At 48.4% G+C, this 15,971-nt stretch overlaps 1 protein-coding gene across 2 annotated transcripts; it reads right to left on the bottom strand.

The window, feature by feature from the left end:
- Positions 1 to 1,835: 1,835 nt before the first annotated feature.
- On the bottom strand, positions 1,836 to 15,156 carry Enc1 (ectodermal-neural cortex 1). Of its 2 annotated transcripts, none has more exons than XM_045133825.1 (3): positions 14,917 to 15,156; positions 9,656 to 11,459; positions 1,836 to 4,437 (listed from the first exon to the last, which is right to left on the bottom strand). In XM_045133825.1, the coding sequence occupies exon 2, from the start codon at positions 11,444 to 11,446 to the stop codon at positions 9,677 to 9,679; it is 1,770 nt and encodes a 589-aa protein (XP_044989760.1). In that variant the 5' UTR covers positions 11,447 to 11,459; positions 14,917 to 15,156; the 3' UTR covers positions 1,836 to 4,437; positions 9,656 to 9,676. The 2 variants fall into 2 exon arrangements, with proteins under 2 accessions (XP_044989760.1, XP_044989759.1); XM_045133824.1 differs by having other exon boundaries at positions 9,645 to 11,459; positions 14,917 to 15,154.
- Positions 15,157 to 15,971: the final 815 nt, after the last annotated feature.

The following is a 15,971-nucleotide window of genomic DNA, read 5'->3' as shown; positions in this document are numbered from 1 at the left end:
CAAGCAAAAGGGGAGCTTCCTCAGGCATGTGTCTCTTTCCCTTTGTCCCCACTTTGTCCGGAAAGCAGACGTGATACTGTGAGAAATGGCAACCATCTTGTTGATCAGGAGGGCAAAACAGAGAAACAGCCCAGGCCCCTAACAGCCTGTGGGGTACCATTCCAGCCCCAGCGACCAACTTCCAGATGGTTTCACCACTGTGTCCAGATGGCTTCGGCATGCAGCCAAAGGCCATTCAAACTGACCTGTCTGGGCTGATCTGAACATCTGAGGGCGGTGAAAAGTTAAGTTCTTAATCATGTCCTGAGATAGAAGAGATCCCCAGAGAGCGCAAGTTCTATCCACAACCATCTCATCAGCCATTATTCTCCACCCTTCAGACAACAAGACTTTTTGAGTCTTAAGTCGCACCCAGCAGTTCCACCTTTCTGTAATGCAGTGTTACGCATGTGGCGTCATCTACAGGGTTTCCGTGGGTCATGGGCACCATGCCCCTGGAATCTAAGGGCTCAGACACTTGTTTCAGGAGGCTTGGCTCTCCCTCAGTTGCACCCAGCATGGAAGCGAGCGATCCTCTTGTCAACCCCAGGCCTCTGCTGGCATCTTGGTCAAAGTCCAAAAGTCGTAATTGCAGGATGCCTGCTCGTGAGACTCCTTAGAGTTCCAATTAGGTAGCATTTAGTTTCTGGCCAGAGCAGATTATGCCCAACATTGCTCTGCACACTGAAACAATCAGGGGCCCGACCCAAGCGACCAAGGACTACCTCAGTGTGACACTGTGAGGAGGGGACAAGAAGCTTCATCTGGCTTCACACCAAGTTAGCCAGGGTGGCTGTCAACTTGCAAGCAGCCAGGTGTGCCTGGGGAAGGGAATGTGTGTGTGGGCGGGGGGGGGGGGGTGTCACACAGAGCTTTCTAGACTCTTACAGAGAAACCGTCTGCATATTCTCTTCAAATGGCCTCTGAAGGGAGTGCCATAGGACTGAACGTGAGCCCTCCCCTAACAGCTCACTACTGAAATACAATATGTAATTTTATTTACATCCCAAGTCTTGAGTGGGCCATAAAAGTGGTGTTTTGCTTTGCTGAAAGAGCTTAATCCCAGCACTCCAGAGACAGAGGCAGGAGGATCACTGAGAGTTCCAGGCCAGCCTGATCTACATACCAAGTTCCAGGCAAGCTGGGCTACAGCACAATATACCCCGGAGAGAGGGCGTAGAGGGAAAACAGGAAGGCCAAAAATTTCACCCAAGTGCAAAGTTAGTTCAGTAACTACAGATTACAAAATGGTGGATTAAAGCACACCCACGACGGTATTTGAAATGGCCCTCCTTTTGATTCAATGAGACAAGACAAATTTTCAGTGCTTAAAGTTGCAGTGCATTCAGGGCTAGAGAGATGTCTCAGCAGTTAAGGGTCTGCCTACAAAGCCTCATGACCCAGGTTTAATTCTGAGCACCCACGTATAGCCAGATGCACAAAGTGGCACGTGTATCTAGACTTCATTTGCAGTGGCTAGAAGCCCTGGTTTCCCCACCCCTTTCCTTGCAAATAATTTTTTTAAAAAATTTAACTACATGACAGAGTTAGGGAGATCTCAGTGGTTAAAGGCACTTTCTTGCAAAGCCTGAAGACCTAGGTTCAGTTCCCCAGTACCCACGTAAAAAGCCAGATCAACAGAGTGGCACATGTGTCTGGAGTTCATTTGCAGTAACGTAGCTTCCCCATTCTCTCATCTACTTATGTCTAACAAGCAACATATCTGTCGTCTCCCAAATAAATATTAACTTCTTAAAAAGATTACATTGTATTCAAATAAAGACAGACACCCAAAATGAAGAGAAAATCTCTAATAATTTATTGACCTTCAGTTTCACATTGTGAAAAAAAAAAGTAACAGTTTTACAAAACCTCAAAAATGTAGTTGTAGCAAACTAGTACATAAGACCATGAACATTTTACTAACTTCTACAGTTTGGTACGTGAACCACATATTTAATAGCTGAGAGAGGGATATTATGCAGTTCTAATCACTCTCATTCAGACAGGTGTCAAGCCTGAGAAAAGGGGCTCCACAATTATACCAGAAGTGGAAGGCTGCCCTTTGTTATCCGTTTCTACGGCAACCAGCTCACAGAATAAGAAGAACCTTCTGGGTCTTATGCCAGGGTTTTTGTGTGTACTGTGCTGTGAATTGTATTTGCTTCAAAGTGTGAGACGTTTCACAGGGTGAGAACGGTCAAGTAGTGAGCCCAAATGCCTACATCAATTCAAAGAGCAGGAGTCTAGAAAGTTCCCTGCAGGCCAGGGGCCCACCCTTACAGCGAGGCTCCCTCAGGCTCACACACGGTAATTAACAGGATTCAAGGACAGGCCACAACTTTGAAACAGCTGCAGAAAATTCACCCGGCTTTCACAAGCTGCACAGTGACGCGTACAGCCCTGGATGGATTTGCATCATTAACTACAGAGCCTGGACTGCTATCAGGGAAGGACATGGACTATGCCACCAGGGTACAATTACTCATTTGCATTGCTCCGGACATGTCTAGGAACCAGGGCTGACACTGTGATGTTTTGATTCCAATGGCTCATTTTATTTTATTTTGGTCCAACGATAGCCTACTTATTCATGGCATGAACAGACATGTACAATTAGCCTAAAGTACTAAGGTGGAGAGAAATGTTAAGGATATCTGTCATTAGACAAGGCAAGCACACTCACAATGTAGAAAGGTTGTTATCTGTCTTCAATCCTATAGCCTAAGACGCAGCACTGTGAAAAATACGGACCAAGGCAGATGGAAGTAGCAAACTTGGGTCCAGACACCAAGGGCAGCGCCTATTGGAGTTTTACACTACTACCTACCATGACACGTGTTTAGTAAACAAGCACTCCAAAGAGCAAAGAATGTATTCACAACCGAGTCCCAGTGGGACCGGAAAACCTAGCCATGGGGTCACTGCTTACAATGCTTTGGCATTCTGTGATCAAATATGTCACTTTGTGTATACCAAAGAGCTATATTCAAGATCGGCCTAAGGGGGAACACTAAAGTGTACATTGTACCAACGTGGATTGTTTTCCTAAAGAGAACTGGCACTTTCTAGATCCAATAGCAAGATCCCACAGCCACAAGTGCAGATCCAACAATGTGCTCAGTGAATTAACTCATGTCTGAGACATTTGACATTTTACTTTTTTTTCCCCCTCCATTTGTGGTTACTGCGAAGCATTTGCCAAGGGTAATAAATAAATAAATAAACTTTGGACAATTCTTCACCTGTGCCCTATATATAGTACTAATCCATAGGTTTCCCCCCCTCACCCAAGGGTTTCAGGATATTACACAAACAAAATTGTGAAGTAATTTGGTCCTTTCCAGAAGTCAGTAGCTAAAATTGAAGTTAGGTAAAATCAGATGGGAGGCAGGCGGGTGGACAGAATCATCTTGCCTGATTATTTAGGCCACCATCAGCATGACCATAGCCTATAAAATGCCGTTAAAAGGTGTGATTCTAGGCAAAGTGACCTTCGTGGCCTCTCTACCTCTGGGATGTAATATAAGTTTCCTGTCTTGGAATCCTTCTGTCTTGATATTTCAACATCCCACCCCTCCCCCGCCCGCCCTTTAGTTACACTCCAAATTATAACCCCCCCCCCAAATTTTCATTTTTGTGCAGCAAAGTACACCTCAACAGCCACAAAATGTGCAAAACATACAATCATTCACACACGCCCATACACGTGAACACAACCGTAAGCATTGTTTCAGCATGCAGGCATTGAACAATAAATAGCTAAAACCTAAAACAAACTTCTTAACAGCCAAGGGAAAAGTTTAAAGTCACTTATAAATAGCAAAGAGCATCTAACAGAGGCTACCAACAATGTCCCCATTGTTCGGAGGCATTCTTGGGGGGGGCACAACCCCTTGGAGATTAGCGGGGAGTCCAGCGACCGAGTCCCCCATTCTTCAATCAGCTTCCCGCTCCTGACCGTGCTTGGCTGTGTGTCTCCAACAGCAGCTGGTGGGGAGGCTTCAAGCTCCCTCCTCAGAGGAAGGTGACAAGCATTTCAAATTTTACACATAAATGGTGGAGCCCATGGAAATCAAATGCTGGATGCTATACAGCAAGGGAAAAGGCCCAGCTTTTCTCTCCTTTTGAGGGTCTGATTAACGCTGACATTAATCCACAATTACAAGACATGGACTGGATCACAGGTTCAGTCATTCATATTTAAACCATGTGCTACTTGGGCACTGAAGAACCCCCCTCCCCCTTCGTTCATGTCCACTTAAGAGCGTTCACAAGGTGCAGCCCATGGTATTTTTGAGTCTTGTAGTAACTTCTCTCTCTCTCTTTTTTTTCCTCTCATTTCATTAAACTTGGCTTCTTCAAAGCAGATCATGTTGTCTCATCAAGTGGAGTGAACTAAAATAAGAGGAAAAGAAAAAATATATATAAGTGAAGGATTTGTGATATCATTGTTTAAGATGCTTTTGTTGGGCTGGAGAGATGGCTTAGCGGTTAAGCGCTTGCCTGTGAAGCCTAAGGACCCTGGTTCGAGACTCGGTTCCCCAGGTCCCACGTTAGCCAGATGCACAAGGGGGCGCAGGCGTCTGGAGTTCGTTTGCAGAGGCTGGAAGCCCTGGCGCGCCCATTCTCTCTCTCTCCCTCTATCTGTCTTTCTCTCTGTGTCTGTCGCTCTCAAATAAATAAATAAAAATTTAAAAAAAAAAAAGATGCTTTTGTTAGCAACCCAAAATTAAATAAACAAACAGTGGTCACAGATAGGCAGTATCATTGATATCATTCCCAACAGTCTTGATTATGTGTTCAGTACAAATTGTGCAAAACTGCCTGAAAGTATTAGTTTTAAATGCACGTGTATGTGCAGGCTGGTACCAAGCTGATCGCTGAACCACAAGAGCAGTTATGTCCAGAAGACCCTCCTTTATTTCCTAAAAATATTTCCGTTCAAATTCAAACCTATGCATTTAGACGCTATTATAAGTTACCATCTTGTTCCTAACATTCTACTTGTAATGCAAGTACAAATCCTCCTCAACCCATTGATCAGAGCGATTCCACATTTGGGCTAGAGAGACGATTGCTCAGTGGTTAAAGGCACTTGCTTGCAAAGCCTGAAGGCCCAGGGTTGATTCTCCAGTGCCCGTGTAAAACCAGATGCGTAAAGTGGCACATGTGTTTGGAGTCTGTTTGCAGTGGCAAAAGTCCCTGGTGCATACATTCTCTCAGTATCTCTTTCTCAGCTTGAAAGTAAATAAAAATACTTAAAAAAAAAAAGAAAAAGAAAAAGAAATCCAAGCTAGGCGTGGTGGTGCTGGTCTTTAATCCCAGCACTCAGGAGGCTGTAGGAAGGGACAGTTGTGAGTTCTAGGCCATCCTGGGCTACAGTGAAGCCTTACTTTGGAAATAAAAAGCTCCCCTTGCTGGGGCGTGGTGCCACATGCAGAGGTAGGAGGATCACTGTGAGTTCGAGGACAGCCTGAGACTATACATAGTGAATGCCAGCCAGCTTAGGCTAGAGAGACACTACCTCACCAAAAAAGAAAGGAAGGAAGGAAGGAAGGAAGGGAGGGAGGGAGGGAGGGAGGGAGGGAGGGAGGGAGGGAGGGAGGGAGGGAGGGAGGGAGGGAGGAAGGAAGGAAGGAAGGAAGGAAGGGAGGAAGGGAGGAAGGGAAGGAAAAGAAAACCAAGTTAAATTTACATATAGGAATGTAGAAGGCAGCCATATTAATATTCCTTTTTTGGGAGGGTATTACCGTGGGATTTTTTTTATAATCATGGAAAATGTTAATAAAAATCAAATTTAAAAAAAGAAAAAAAATATTCCTTTCTTTTAGTGGTTTTTCACGGTAGGGTGTCACTATTAAGCTGGCCCGGAATTCACTGCGGCAGTCTCAGGCTGTCCTCGAACTCTCACAGCAATCCCACCTCTGCCTCCCAAGTGTGTGTGCCACCATGCCAGCTTAACCTTCCTGTTAAAATGTATTTCTAGAGCTGGGCGTGGTGGCGCACGCCTTTAATCCCAGGGAGGCAGAGGTAAGAGGATCACCATAAGTTCGAGGCCACCCTGAGACTACCTAGTGGATTTCAGGTCAGCCTGGGCTAGAGTGAGACCCTACCTCGAGAAAAAGCATCTTCACATTTCATTATGGCCTAAATCAGTCTTGCTTCCTTTCACAGGACAGCAAGCCAACACCCATGGCTGCCGTCTTCCATGTGCATCAGTGGTATTTTTATGCAACAGAATCCACTGACACAAATCCAAGCACAAATGTCACTGACCAGCACCACAAAGTCTCCACTTTACCCATCACCACTCACCCTGCCCTTTCCTTTACTTCCTATTCCACACAGGGAACTTTGCAGAGAGCTTGAAAATTCCCGGGTCTGTCCCTGAAGTATGTATGCCCCTAAGTCTGCATTTAGGAATGTGTCCTTGGTGCTCTATCTCCAAGTACAGACAAAGAAAATTCTTAAGGGGCCACTAGCACATGAATTGCATGGAGGAATTCTTGCTTTGCTTGTGTGTGTGCAGAAGTCTGATTCATTTCCTAGTTGTTGCTTTTGGCTGTTCCTAACAGTGATTCAAGCCTTCAAGGCATTCTTTAGGCCACGGTGTCATCCCCCAACCCTGCCTCCCTGCAACCTGTACATCCACATTAGACCAAAAGAATGCATCTTGTAATCATCTACAATGTCGAGACATTGCATACTGGCCAGAAAGAAAGGAGGAGCGGGCGTGTAAGGGAAGAAACAAAGCAAACAGAAGGAAGTCCACGTGCTGTCAGGTTCAGGCTGTGAGGCCCTGGGAAAAATAGGAGCTAATCAAAGTAATTTCCCTTTTGTCCCTCCCACCCGCTGACAGAGCAGCAGGGGACAGTTAAAATCCCCTTGGTGGATGAGCTTTCAGACCAGGGAAGGTTTCTAGGATGAATTCAGTTGGCTCCAGCACTGAGAGCAGAGGGACTCCTGAAGGTTAGAGGTGAGGCTCAGGAGTGTGTCTTTCCATCACCGCCCAGCTTCAGTGTTTCAAACGCCGTCTGGTGTGTAGTAAACTTTAGACATTTAAACCATCATTCTGCCTGATGGAAACCCAAAGAGGGCCTTTGATCAGGCGCTTATGTCACCCTTTTAAAGCAGCAAACCTGGCCCTATCAAGTTCAGTTTTTATGTGCTTGACTCTCACCCAGGGTGAAGAGGATGTTGTTTGCCACATTAACACAGCCCTTTCTTTGCTGTTTCCCAGGGACCGGAAGTATGTGATTAGGTCCAAATACCTTAACATACTCACTCTGGGCTGAAAAAGGGAAGAACCAAAACTGGATGACCACAGCTAATAGACAAAGGAATGGGGCCTCCCCAGCACACAGAGCTGATACCAGCACACAGTCTCAGAGCAAGGACTTCATGGAAGGAAGGGAAGTATTCTCAAGTTCTGGGATGGATATCTTCTTACAAAAATTTTACTTATTTGCTTATCTATCTGAGAGGGACAGAACATATGAAGAGGTAGAGAGAGAAAGGCCACACCAGGGCCTTCAGCTGCTATAAACAAACTCCAGACGCATGTACCACTTTGTGCATCTGGCTTACATGGGTCCTGGGGAATCGAACCTGGATCGCAGGTAGATATCTTAGCCACTAAGCCACAGGATGAGTATTTCCACCACTTCCTCCATCTACCAACTCACCCAAGTCTGAACTGGGACAGATCTCATGGGCATGATAGTTCAAAACACTCATTTGACAGAGGGCAGCATAGTCCAGAAAGATCTAGAATTTAAAACTAAGGCCAGAATACACTCTTCTCTTTTTGCCTAAATTTCTTTACCTTGCTCCACCTCCCTCAGACTCCCAATTCCCATTTTTTTATGTTCCATCACCACTCACAATTTTTCTACTTCTTCTCAGCAAAATACACAGCTGGTTCTGGACTAACTCCTGACTTCATGCGCTATTAATTGGTGCTTTCTTTTTTTTTTTCTTAGGAGGTTCTTTAGACCTGCTTGAGAGTTGAGTCATGCATTCATATCTCAAATGAAATAACTACTCTCAGAGAATTTGTTTATTCAGGATTACTGAGATGCCAGTAAGGCTGCAAAAACCAGTTTGGTGTGGGATGCTGGCAGCCAGTGGCTCCCCCAGAGGAGGTTTCTGACTCTTCCTGCCCCTGCGCAGAAGTTTCATTGCAAGGAAACATTGTATTACTAGAAATGCTGCTAACTATAATAGGCTGGGGGAGACAATTGAAGGGACGAAAAGCAATAGAATGTTGAAACGTGAAAGTGAAGTCAACTCCAGTGACATTTGTGAATGAGCTATAAGACACGAGGAAAGAAAAGGCAATGAGGATGAAACCCTTCTTTGTTCAGCTTGTAACTGTAATAGCCCCTGGATTCTCTCTTTGCATTCTGAAGGCCCCTTCAGAGGTGTGCAACGTGCCAGGGGGAAGATGGAGCTAAATTTTCCGAGCAATGAACTCCTTTCCATTGTGGTTCCTCCAAAGCAGTTATTTTCGTCTCTAATGATTAGCAATAAGCTCGTGACTCACCAAAACAAATCAGCACGTCCCCGGGGCTCTCTCTGCTAGGCACACACACAGGCTGGGGCCCAAGATCATTTCCAAGCTGAACTGTGGAGGCTGGGTTAATTATTGGGGCCAAGAGTATAATATACTCTTATATACACAAGACAGCTATTATGTACTCAGATATATGACACAGAACACAACTTTTGTTAGCCTCAACAATAGAGTCAGCCTGACTGATTAACTCTGAAAGGACGCACTTAGGGCGGCTTGGGTGACTGGGTGTTATCTGCACAAGGTGCCACCTTCCATGAGGGCAGACCCAGACTGTTCTCTGAAGTTAATGGACGCCCTGAAGGGGAAAGTAATTTGAAGGGAATAGATTTAAATATGTGAATATACAACTTCTGGATGGAATAAACTAGAAACGAATTTGAGAAATGAGTTTTTTGGTTTTTTTTTAACCCTATTCAGTCCAGCAAGAGTTGGAGGAAGCAGAATTGGAATATCAAGTTAAGTGTGCCCAGGTGAAGCCTGGGTCCTGACAGCCAGAGTGGATTTCTTGACCTATTCTACCACTTGGCTAAGTTCTACCACCTTGGGAAACTTACCGTCTCCATACCTCTGGTTTGTTCATCTACCCAGGGCGCCTAGTTATAGTATCCACCACAAGGCTGCTCCGGGCACATAGCGAACATTCCATAAACACCCGCTGGCATGGCTAACAGAAGTCAGGGTTCTCAACCTGGTTGCATATTAGCAATACTGGAAAAGTTCCTAAACGCACTGATGCTTGGTCCCCACCTGAGATCAAATGAAGCACAGTCTCTGGGATGGGCAGAGTTTTTACCAAGTTCTCGAGGGTGGGGATGAGGAGGTCCTATGGCTCACCCATGGCGAGAACAGCTGGCTCATGTTAAGGGGGTTGCAACTGTGTCCAACACAGCAGTTACGTTTTGAGGGTGCAAAACCTTTTTATTTTAAATAGCTTTGTATGACTTCCGTATAGGTGATATGGATCAAGCCTCGTTCCACACCCTGAACTCAGACCTAACTTACTTCTCCAGCTACGCTTTCTTACCTCATGCTCACCTTCTTCGGGACGTGCTGTGTTTAAGAAGGCAGGTGTTTCCAGGTGCTGACAAAGGCAGTCGGGATCAGCGAGTACGGAACAGTGGTTATGCTGTTCCAGACGTCTAAGGTGGGGTCGTAGCAGTCCAAAGTCTTGCACCGCTGAATGCCAAAGTAGCCTCCGACCACGTAGAGTTTGTTGCCGGAGGCCACCGCGTGGCAGCTCATGCGCTTGGCCGTCACATCTCCCACCTTGGTCCACTGGTACGTCTCACTATTGAACTTGTAGGCGGAGCAGGCGGAGAACTCTGTATCTCCCCCCATAATAAAAATCTGGTTCCCCAGCACAGCGGCTGCCGTGTAACGCCAGGGCTGGGGACAGGTGGCTGGCACTGTCCACCTGTTCTCACACTGATCATAACACTGAACCTTGGGGAGCTTGTCGTGACTGACGCTGGTCCCTCCGAAAGCAAACAGCTTGAGTTTGGCGCTCACTACCGCGGCGTTGCTGACACCTTCTCGGAGCGGGGCCACCATGGTCCATTTGTTGGTTGCGGGGTCATAGTGCTCTACTTGCTTTAGAGAGACAGACGGGGAGGCTGGGAGGCAGCCGGTTGCGGCTGTGTGCCCCCCAACCACATACAGGCAATGCTTCAGTTCGGCAGAGCCATGGCCAAACCTGGCCACCAGCATGGGGGCAGCCTTGGACCACTCCTCATGCAGGGTATCATAAACCCAGACATCTTTGGAGACTCCGTTTTCGGACCCCCGTCCTCCGGTGATGTACACCTTACAGCCAATGGCACATGCGCTGAACTCTTTTCTTGGACTGGGAATGTCGGCCTTGGGAATGATCTCTTTGGCCTTCTGGTCGACCAGATACAGCTTGTCACACATGAACGTCTGTCCTCCCAGGAGGAAGAGGGCATGGCCGGTTTTGCGAGGGCGGGCGCAGAGGCTGGTGACCACGCCATCATTCTGCAGGATTTTTAGTTTGCAGCGGATGGCCTCTTCCACGATCTCCTTACTCTTCCTCTGCTTGGTGATGAGTTCCTCCATGGCCACGTTCTCCATGAGATAGATGGCCGGCAAGAGGGCTAGTCTCACTGTCTGCAAGAGTTCTGGGAGGTAGCAGTAGCGCTTCTTCAGGTCGTAACTGATCCAGTTAATAGCAGACTCATAGACAAGCCTTTCATCTTCCGTCTCCAGCTCTTCGCTGGACAGGAGCTGCACGACCATGTCCTGGGGCAGCTGGAGGAAATCTTCATTCTTGCGGATGGTCTGGAAGTTGCTGAGACACATTCTCCAGGACAGTTCATACAGCTTGGTGCACTGGTGTGCATCAGACAGCAGCAGCATGCCCAGGCAGTTGGTCGGATGCAGGTTCTTTTCCAGAAACTCTGCACATGCATCCCGGATATCTTGAAACTCCAGCATGTCGCCAGCTTCCAGGAGCGATTCGGCATTTTCTTCATTGATGATGACTCGGGAGGAGTATGCATAATCAAGAAGCAGCTCTAAGACTTCTGGGTGGATGGAGTTGTCAAAGTTGACTTCACTGTCCTGGCTCTCTTTCAGGCCACCACTGAACATGGCCTCAAAGTAGCGGCTGCATGCGGCCAGCACTGCCCGGTGGCAAGGAAAGGTCTTATTTCCAGCATGCAGAAGGACATCCGTGAAGAGACGCTGCTGGCGTAGAAGGTTCAAGTGAGTGAGGACACTGTCAGCGTAGGAAGACTTGTGAAACAGGTAGATGTTAATGGAGCCGCTGCTGGCCCTGGACTTGCGGTTCTCATGCACGCTGACTGACATTTTGTTTCCACTCCTGAAAACAGAGCAGAACAAAACGAAACCCATTGAACAAGGTGCTCTTCATGTTCCCAGCAGCAGAACCAGAAAACAACAATGTTCAGACAAAGAAGACAGAACAGTGGTGTGTGTTAGCTAAAGGCAGACAGACAACCTGGAAGGAGAGGCATTCCTTGGAGATACCCGACCCATGCGCCGCTGGAGGGAGACAGGGAAAGAGCGCTCCTTAAAAGCAGGTTCATCTTGGAAAACCTGACTGCCAGCTTTCGGGATCCCAAAGTTCTTGAGTACGTAAGTCAGCAGAAGCCAAGGGGAGCATGTCTCATTCTCACAGGCCCCTGTGCCAGGCCAGCTGATTCACTGCTGGCCACTTAAAATGCCAAGCCTCCTGCTCTCGTAACGCCAGGAGGGCACCAGCTTTAATGCCCTGTGTAGCATAAAGCCATGTGTAAAGCAAATACCTACTAATTAATTCCATTAAAAATTCCCTTACTAAGATACAGACCCTGCATCCACAGTAACTGCCAAACTCCTGCAAAGGTCAAACATTAACAGGTCAATTCTGTCCACACAGCCCACCCCTACAAGGCCCTAAATGCACAGGGACAGAAATGTTTCCATACGCTGATCAACAGGCTTCAGCGAATGCACAGGATGGATGCTGGCTGGCCACAGTCACCACCCACCTTGCTGACCCTGGACAGCTTCCAAAATGAGGATTTGGTACATAAAAGGAATAGTATTTTGAGTAGCAAACTCGTGCTGTTTTTCTGTTCTTCCTGCTCTATACCAATTCTTGGAAAAACCAGTCACAAGAACAAAGGATGCATCCACCCCCTCTTTGATTAAACACTCCATCACCAGGACTTGTTCTTATATACCTGCAGATCTGGCACCTGCATATTGGGAATTTGCAATGCAAACACTGCTTTATTTAAATTTAAAAAAAAAAACATAGGGTGGGTGTGTGTGTGTGTGTGTGTGTGTGTGTGTGTCTGCACGTTCATGTGCATTCGACCAGCTATTGTTAATTTAGGACCACCCTAGAATTTATAAATGGCTGACTAACATGTTCTCCTGGTTATCTAAATTGAAGTTACAGAGAATCTAATGTTATCTCTTGGCTTTCTGCCGTAAGAAAACTGTAGGGTAATGATATAGGAAATGCCTATTATCCATCATAAAAAAATAGAATTACCCCCTAGCACTCTCTATATATATATCTTTCTCTGTCACTTCAAAGGAATAAAGATCCTGCCTCTCCAAGCATTCCTGAAGTTGTTTATTCCTGAAGGGCGGGCTGGTTTCCGCATCTGCTCTCACCACAGAACAGCCAGTCCTTGGAGCACAACTGACACCAGCTATTTGTTCTTCAGTCATTCAGGTAGTCATTTCATTTTTATGTCTACCCCAGGAATTATTAATAAATGCAAATGAATGACTTACTAGTGAGATTCTTGGGCAAGAACACCAACCTGTACTGTCCCCACTGGCTGTACAGGTTGGCACAGAAAACAAAGGTGGGTGTCTAACATGTCTCTGACACTGGGCTGCCCGTATCATTAGGTGATGTAACTTGTTTTTCTTTGTCTTTGGAATGTTACTTTTCACTATGAGTAAACATGGTGAAATGGAACAAAGTCACAAAGCTCCAGTGTGAGGAAGACTTTTGCAAAGCACCCAGAGCTCTCCAGGGACTCCACAGGACAATGATGAGATGAGCAGGGAAATGATGAGCAGGAGGCACCCGCCCATCCATTCCACCCCAGCCTAGTCCATCTTAACCAAGCAAGGCCCAAAGCTCTGAAGCATGACCTTCCCCAGGAGCCTCTGTCAATGCAGGAGGCTTAGGAGATGTTCAGATGTATAAACTCGCATCTTCCACACTCCACCACTGTGGATGCCATTTGAATGAGTGCATTCAATCTGAATTCTTTTGAGGAAGATTTGAAGACTAAACCTCAAAAGAGTGTCTAAATACTCCTAGGAGGCTGTCTCCTCTTGGGCTAAGAGCCAAGAAAGGCACAGCGGCATCAAAGCGATTGCAGGCTGAGCTGGGAGCTTTCGGGACTGGAACATGAGACTCGGGGTGCTGTAAAACGACATATGCACAGCCAGGTGTACACTTAAGAAAACAGTTTGTCTAGAGGACCTCAGGATACAAGATCTCTGCATCCTGTGTTTACACGGCTGCATTTTCCAGGTTGCCCCAGAAGGAAGAGCTCACCCTATCATCTTGGATACCATCCAACTGGAAAGGCTTGTCACTGACACAGCCTCACATATTATCAGCGAAGTAGGATTAAAATAAAAGTTACACGTGAAGTCCCAAGGGGGAACAACTTGCTTTCTGGTTTAGAATTATGCAAACATCAAAATATCCACAGAAGTCATTTATACAGTCACTAAACAGACTTTTAACAAAAAGTAAATCATTCTTTCCAGCCTTTTTTTTTTTCCGAGGCCCCAGAGACAATATTTGCATACCAAGGAAGTGGCCAAGAAAAATGCACACATAATCCTTAACCTGCATGTACAAAGGAGGCACAGAAAAGGGCTGCTATTACTGTGGGCATCAAAAGGGCTTCTAGTCAGTCACTGCAGCTCACTCGCTGCTGCTTATTATGCAAGGCTCTTGGCGTTCACAGTATTCGGAGCACCTTGGCCTCACCAGGTTTCAGGAGTCATCTCAATCCCATGAGAGAAAAACAAATCTAGGCACATGTTCTCAGGCAATTACCATGTGGATAACAATGGAGCAACATTATAAAGAGCTTACCAAATAATAATAATAATAATAGCTTGCGCCATACAGTCGTTTCTATAACAGTTCCAACGCTATTTAATACGGCTGGCCTTGACTGTGAGAGCGACAGACACCAAGGTCCACGTCCAACAAGTTCAATGTTTCATCTCCACCCCGCCCACCAACTCCTATCCTTTAAAATTACTAAGTCACACTCAAGGGTTAAAATGCACGAGAAAAATAAATAAAGAAAGAAAGAAAGACGAGTTTTTTTCAGAAATCAATTTCATTCATTTGGCCGTGCCCATGTGTGGGGGGGAGCGGGCGGTGTGCGCGTGGTCTCACCTGTCCCCCACCACCACCCTCTCTCCCGGGAGCCCGGTCCAAAGTAGGCAAAGGATCCCCGGCGCGCTGGGCCCCCGAAGGCTGCGGGGAGCCGAGCTGAATTCACCCCGGACTCGGCTGCTCGCTTTCCCCCGCCAACCCAAGACTTGCCCGGGCGTAGGTCGGCGGAGGGGAAGAGGAGAACCGGTGACCCCCTCCAGCGCCCTGGCTTAAGTCAGAGCTCCCGGGTGCAGCTCGCACGCCCAGCCCTAGCGAACACCTCCCCTCCTACCCACACATACACCCCTTCACCCCACGGCCCCGATCACTCCCCGAAACCCCGCCGGTGCCCGCAACAGGTCCCGGGGCAGCGACCGGGAAAGGAAAAAAAAAAAAAACTTACAGCACTGACGACTTTGCCTCGGGTGCACAACCGGGTATTGGGTGGGTAACTCACCCCGGTCGCCAAGCAGGGGTAGGCGACACGATCGGGGTGTCTCGGTCCCGGAGGCCGGATGGAGAGGGACCTGGGGTGCACGCCGCGGACGGAGCAGGCAGCCGGAGCGTGTGTCCCGGAGCGCGCCCGGGGCCGCCGGGAGGAAGTGTGGCTGTGCGCGCCGGTGGACAGGAGGAGGAGGAGGAGGAAGAGAAGAAGGAGGAGGAAGCGCCGAGCGCGCGGGCGGGCGGGCTGGCGGCCGCCGGGCGTCGGGGGACCGGCTCTCGGCAGCGCCACCGCCGCGCCGCGCCGCCTGCTCTGGGGCCGCCGGGGCAGTGAGCGGCGCCCGCTCCGCGCCGGGCTTTAAACGGCGGGGCGCGCAGGGGAGGGCGCGCGCGGGCGGGGAGACTCCCCGGGGAGGGCGGGCGGGCGGGAGGAAGCGCCGCCCGGGGGAGGGGGAGAGGAAGGAGGCTGCGGGGCGGGGAGGGGGCCCCCGAGCTGGGGTGGGGGGCGGGGTGGAGAAGAGCGTGTCTGGGGAGCGCACGGAGAGGAAGCGGTGGAGGGCGTTGGGGGGGAGAGTGCGCGTGCAAAGACAAAGCGTACACCCCTAACTCAGCCACTGTGGCAGCTGCACCCCTCTGGGATCGCGTGGAAAAAAAAATAAATGAATAAAATCCCCCCCCCCTACCTCCGGGTCCGGTGCCTCTTTGGGGACAGTGTAGATATTGGCTAAGTCCGGGGTTGCTGGGACACATAACCCACCGCACATCAGCCTCCAGCCCACGCCCGGGAATGGGGGGACAGTACGCACGGGGGATGCTTGCAACACAAGTCCGAAAAGAGTGGCCGGTGCGAAGCTTTTGGATGTCCGCGCCACCGCGCTCCGGGTGTGCACGAGAGCCGAACCCCGGACAGTGGCCAGGGAAGGACGGGCGCACGTGTGGACGCTGGGGTGGCGGGGGACAGTGCTGACTAGGGGAAGTGGGGTCCTAGGGTCTCTCGCTGGCGGAGGGGTTACACTG

This window comes from Jaculus jaculus, chromosome 14 (assembly GCF_020740685.1).
Source record: "Jaculus jaculus isolate mJacJac1 chromosome 14, mJacJac1.mat.Y.cur, whole genome shotgun sequence".
Taxonomy (NCBI): domain Eukaryota; kingdom Metazoa; phylum Chordata; class Mammalia; order Rodentia; family Dipodidae; genus Jaculus; species Jaculus jaculus.
Note: the sequence above shows the minus strand (reverse complement) of the source record. Positions and strands in the feature narration are given on the sequence as shown.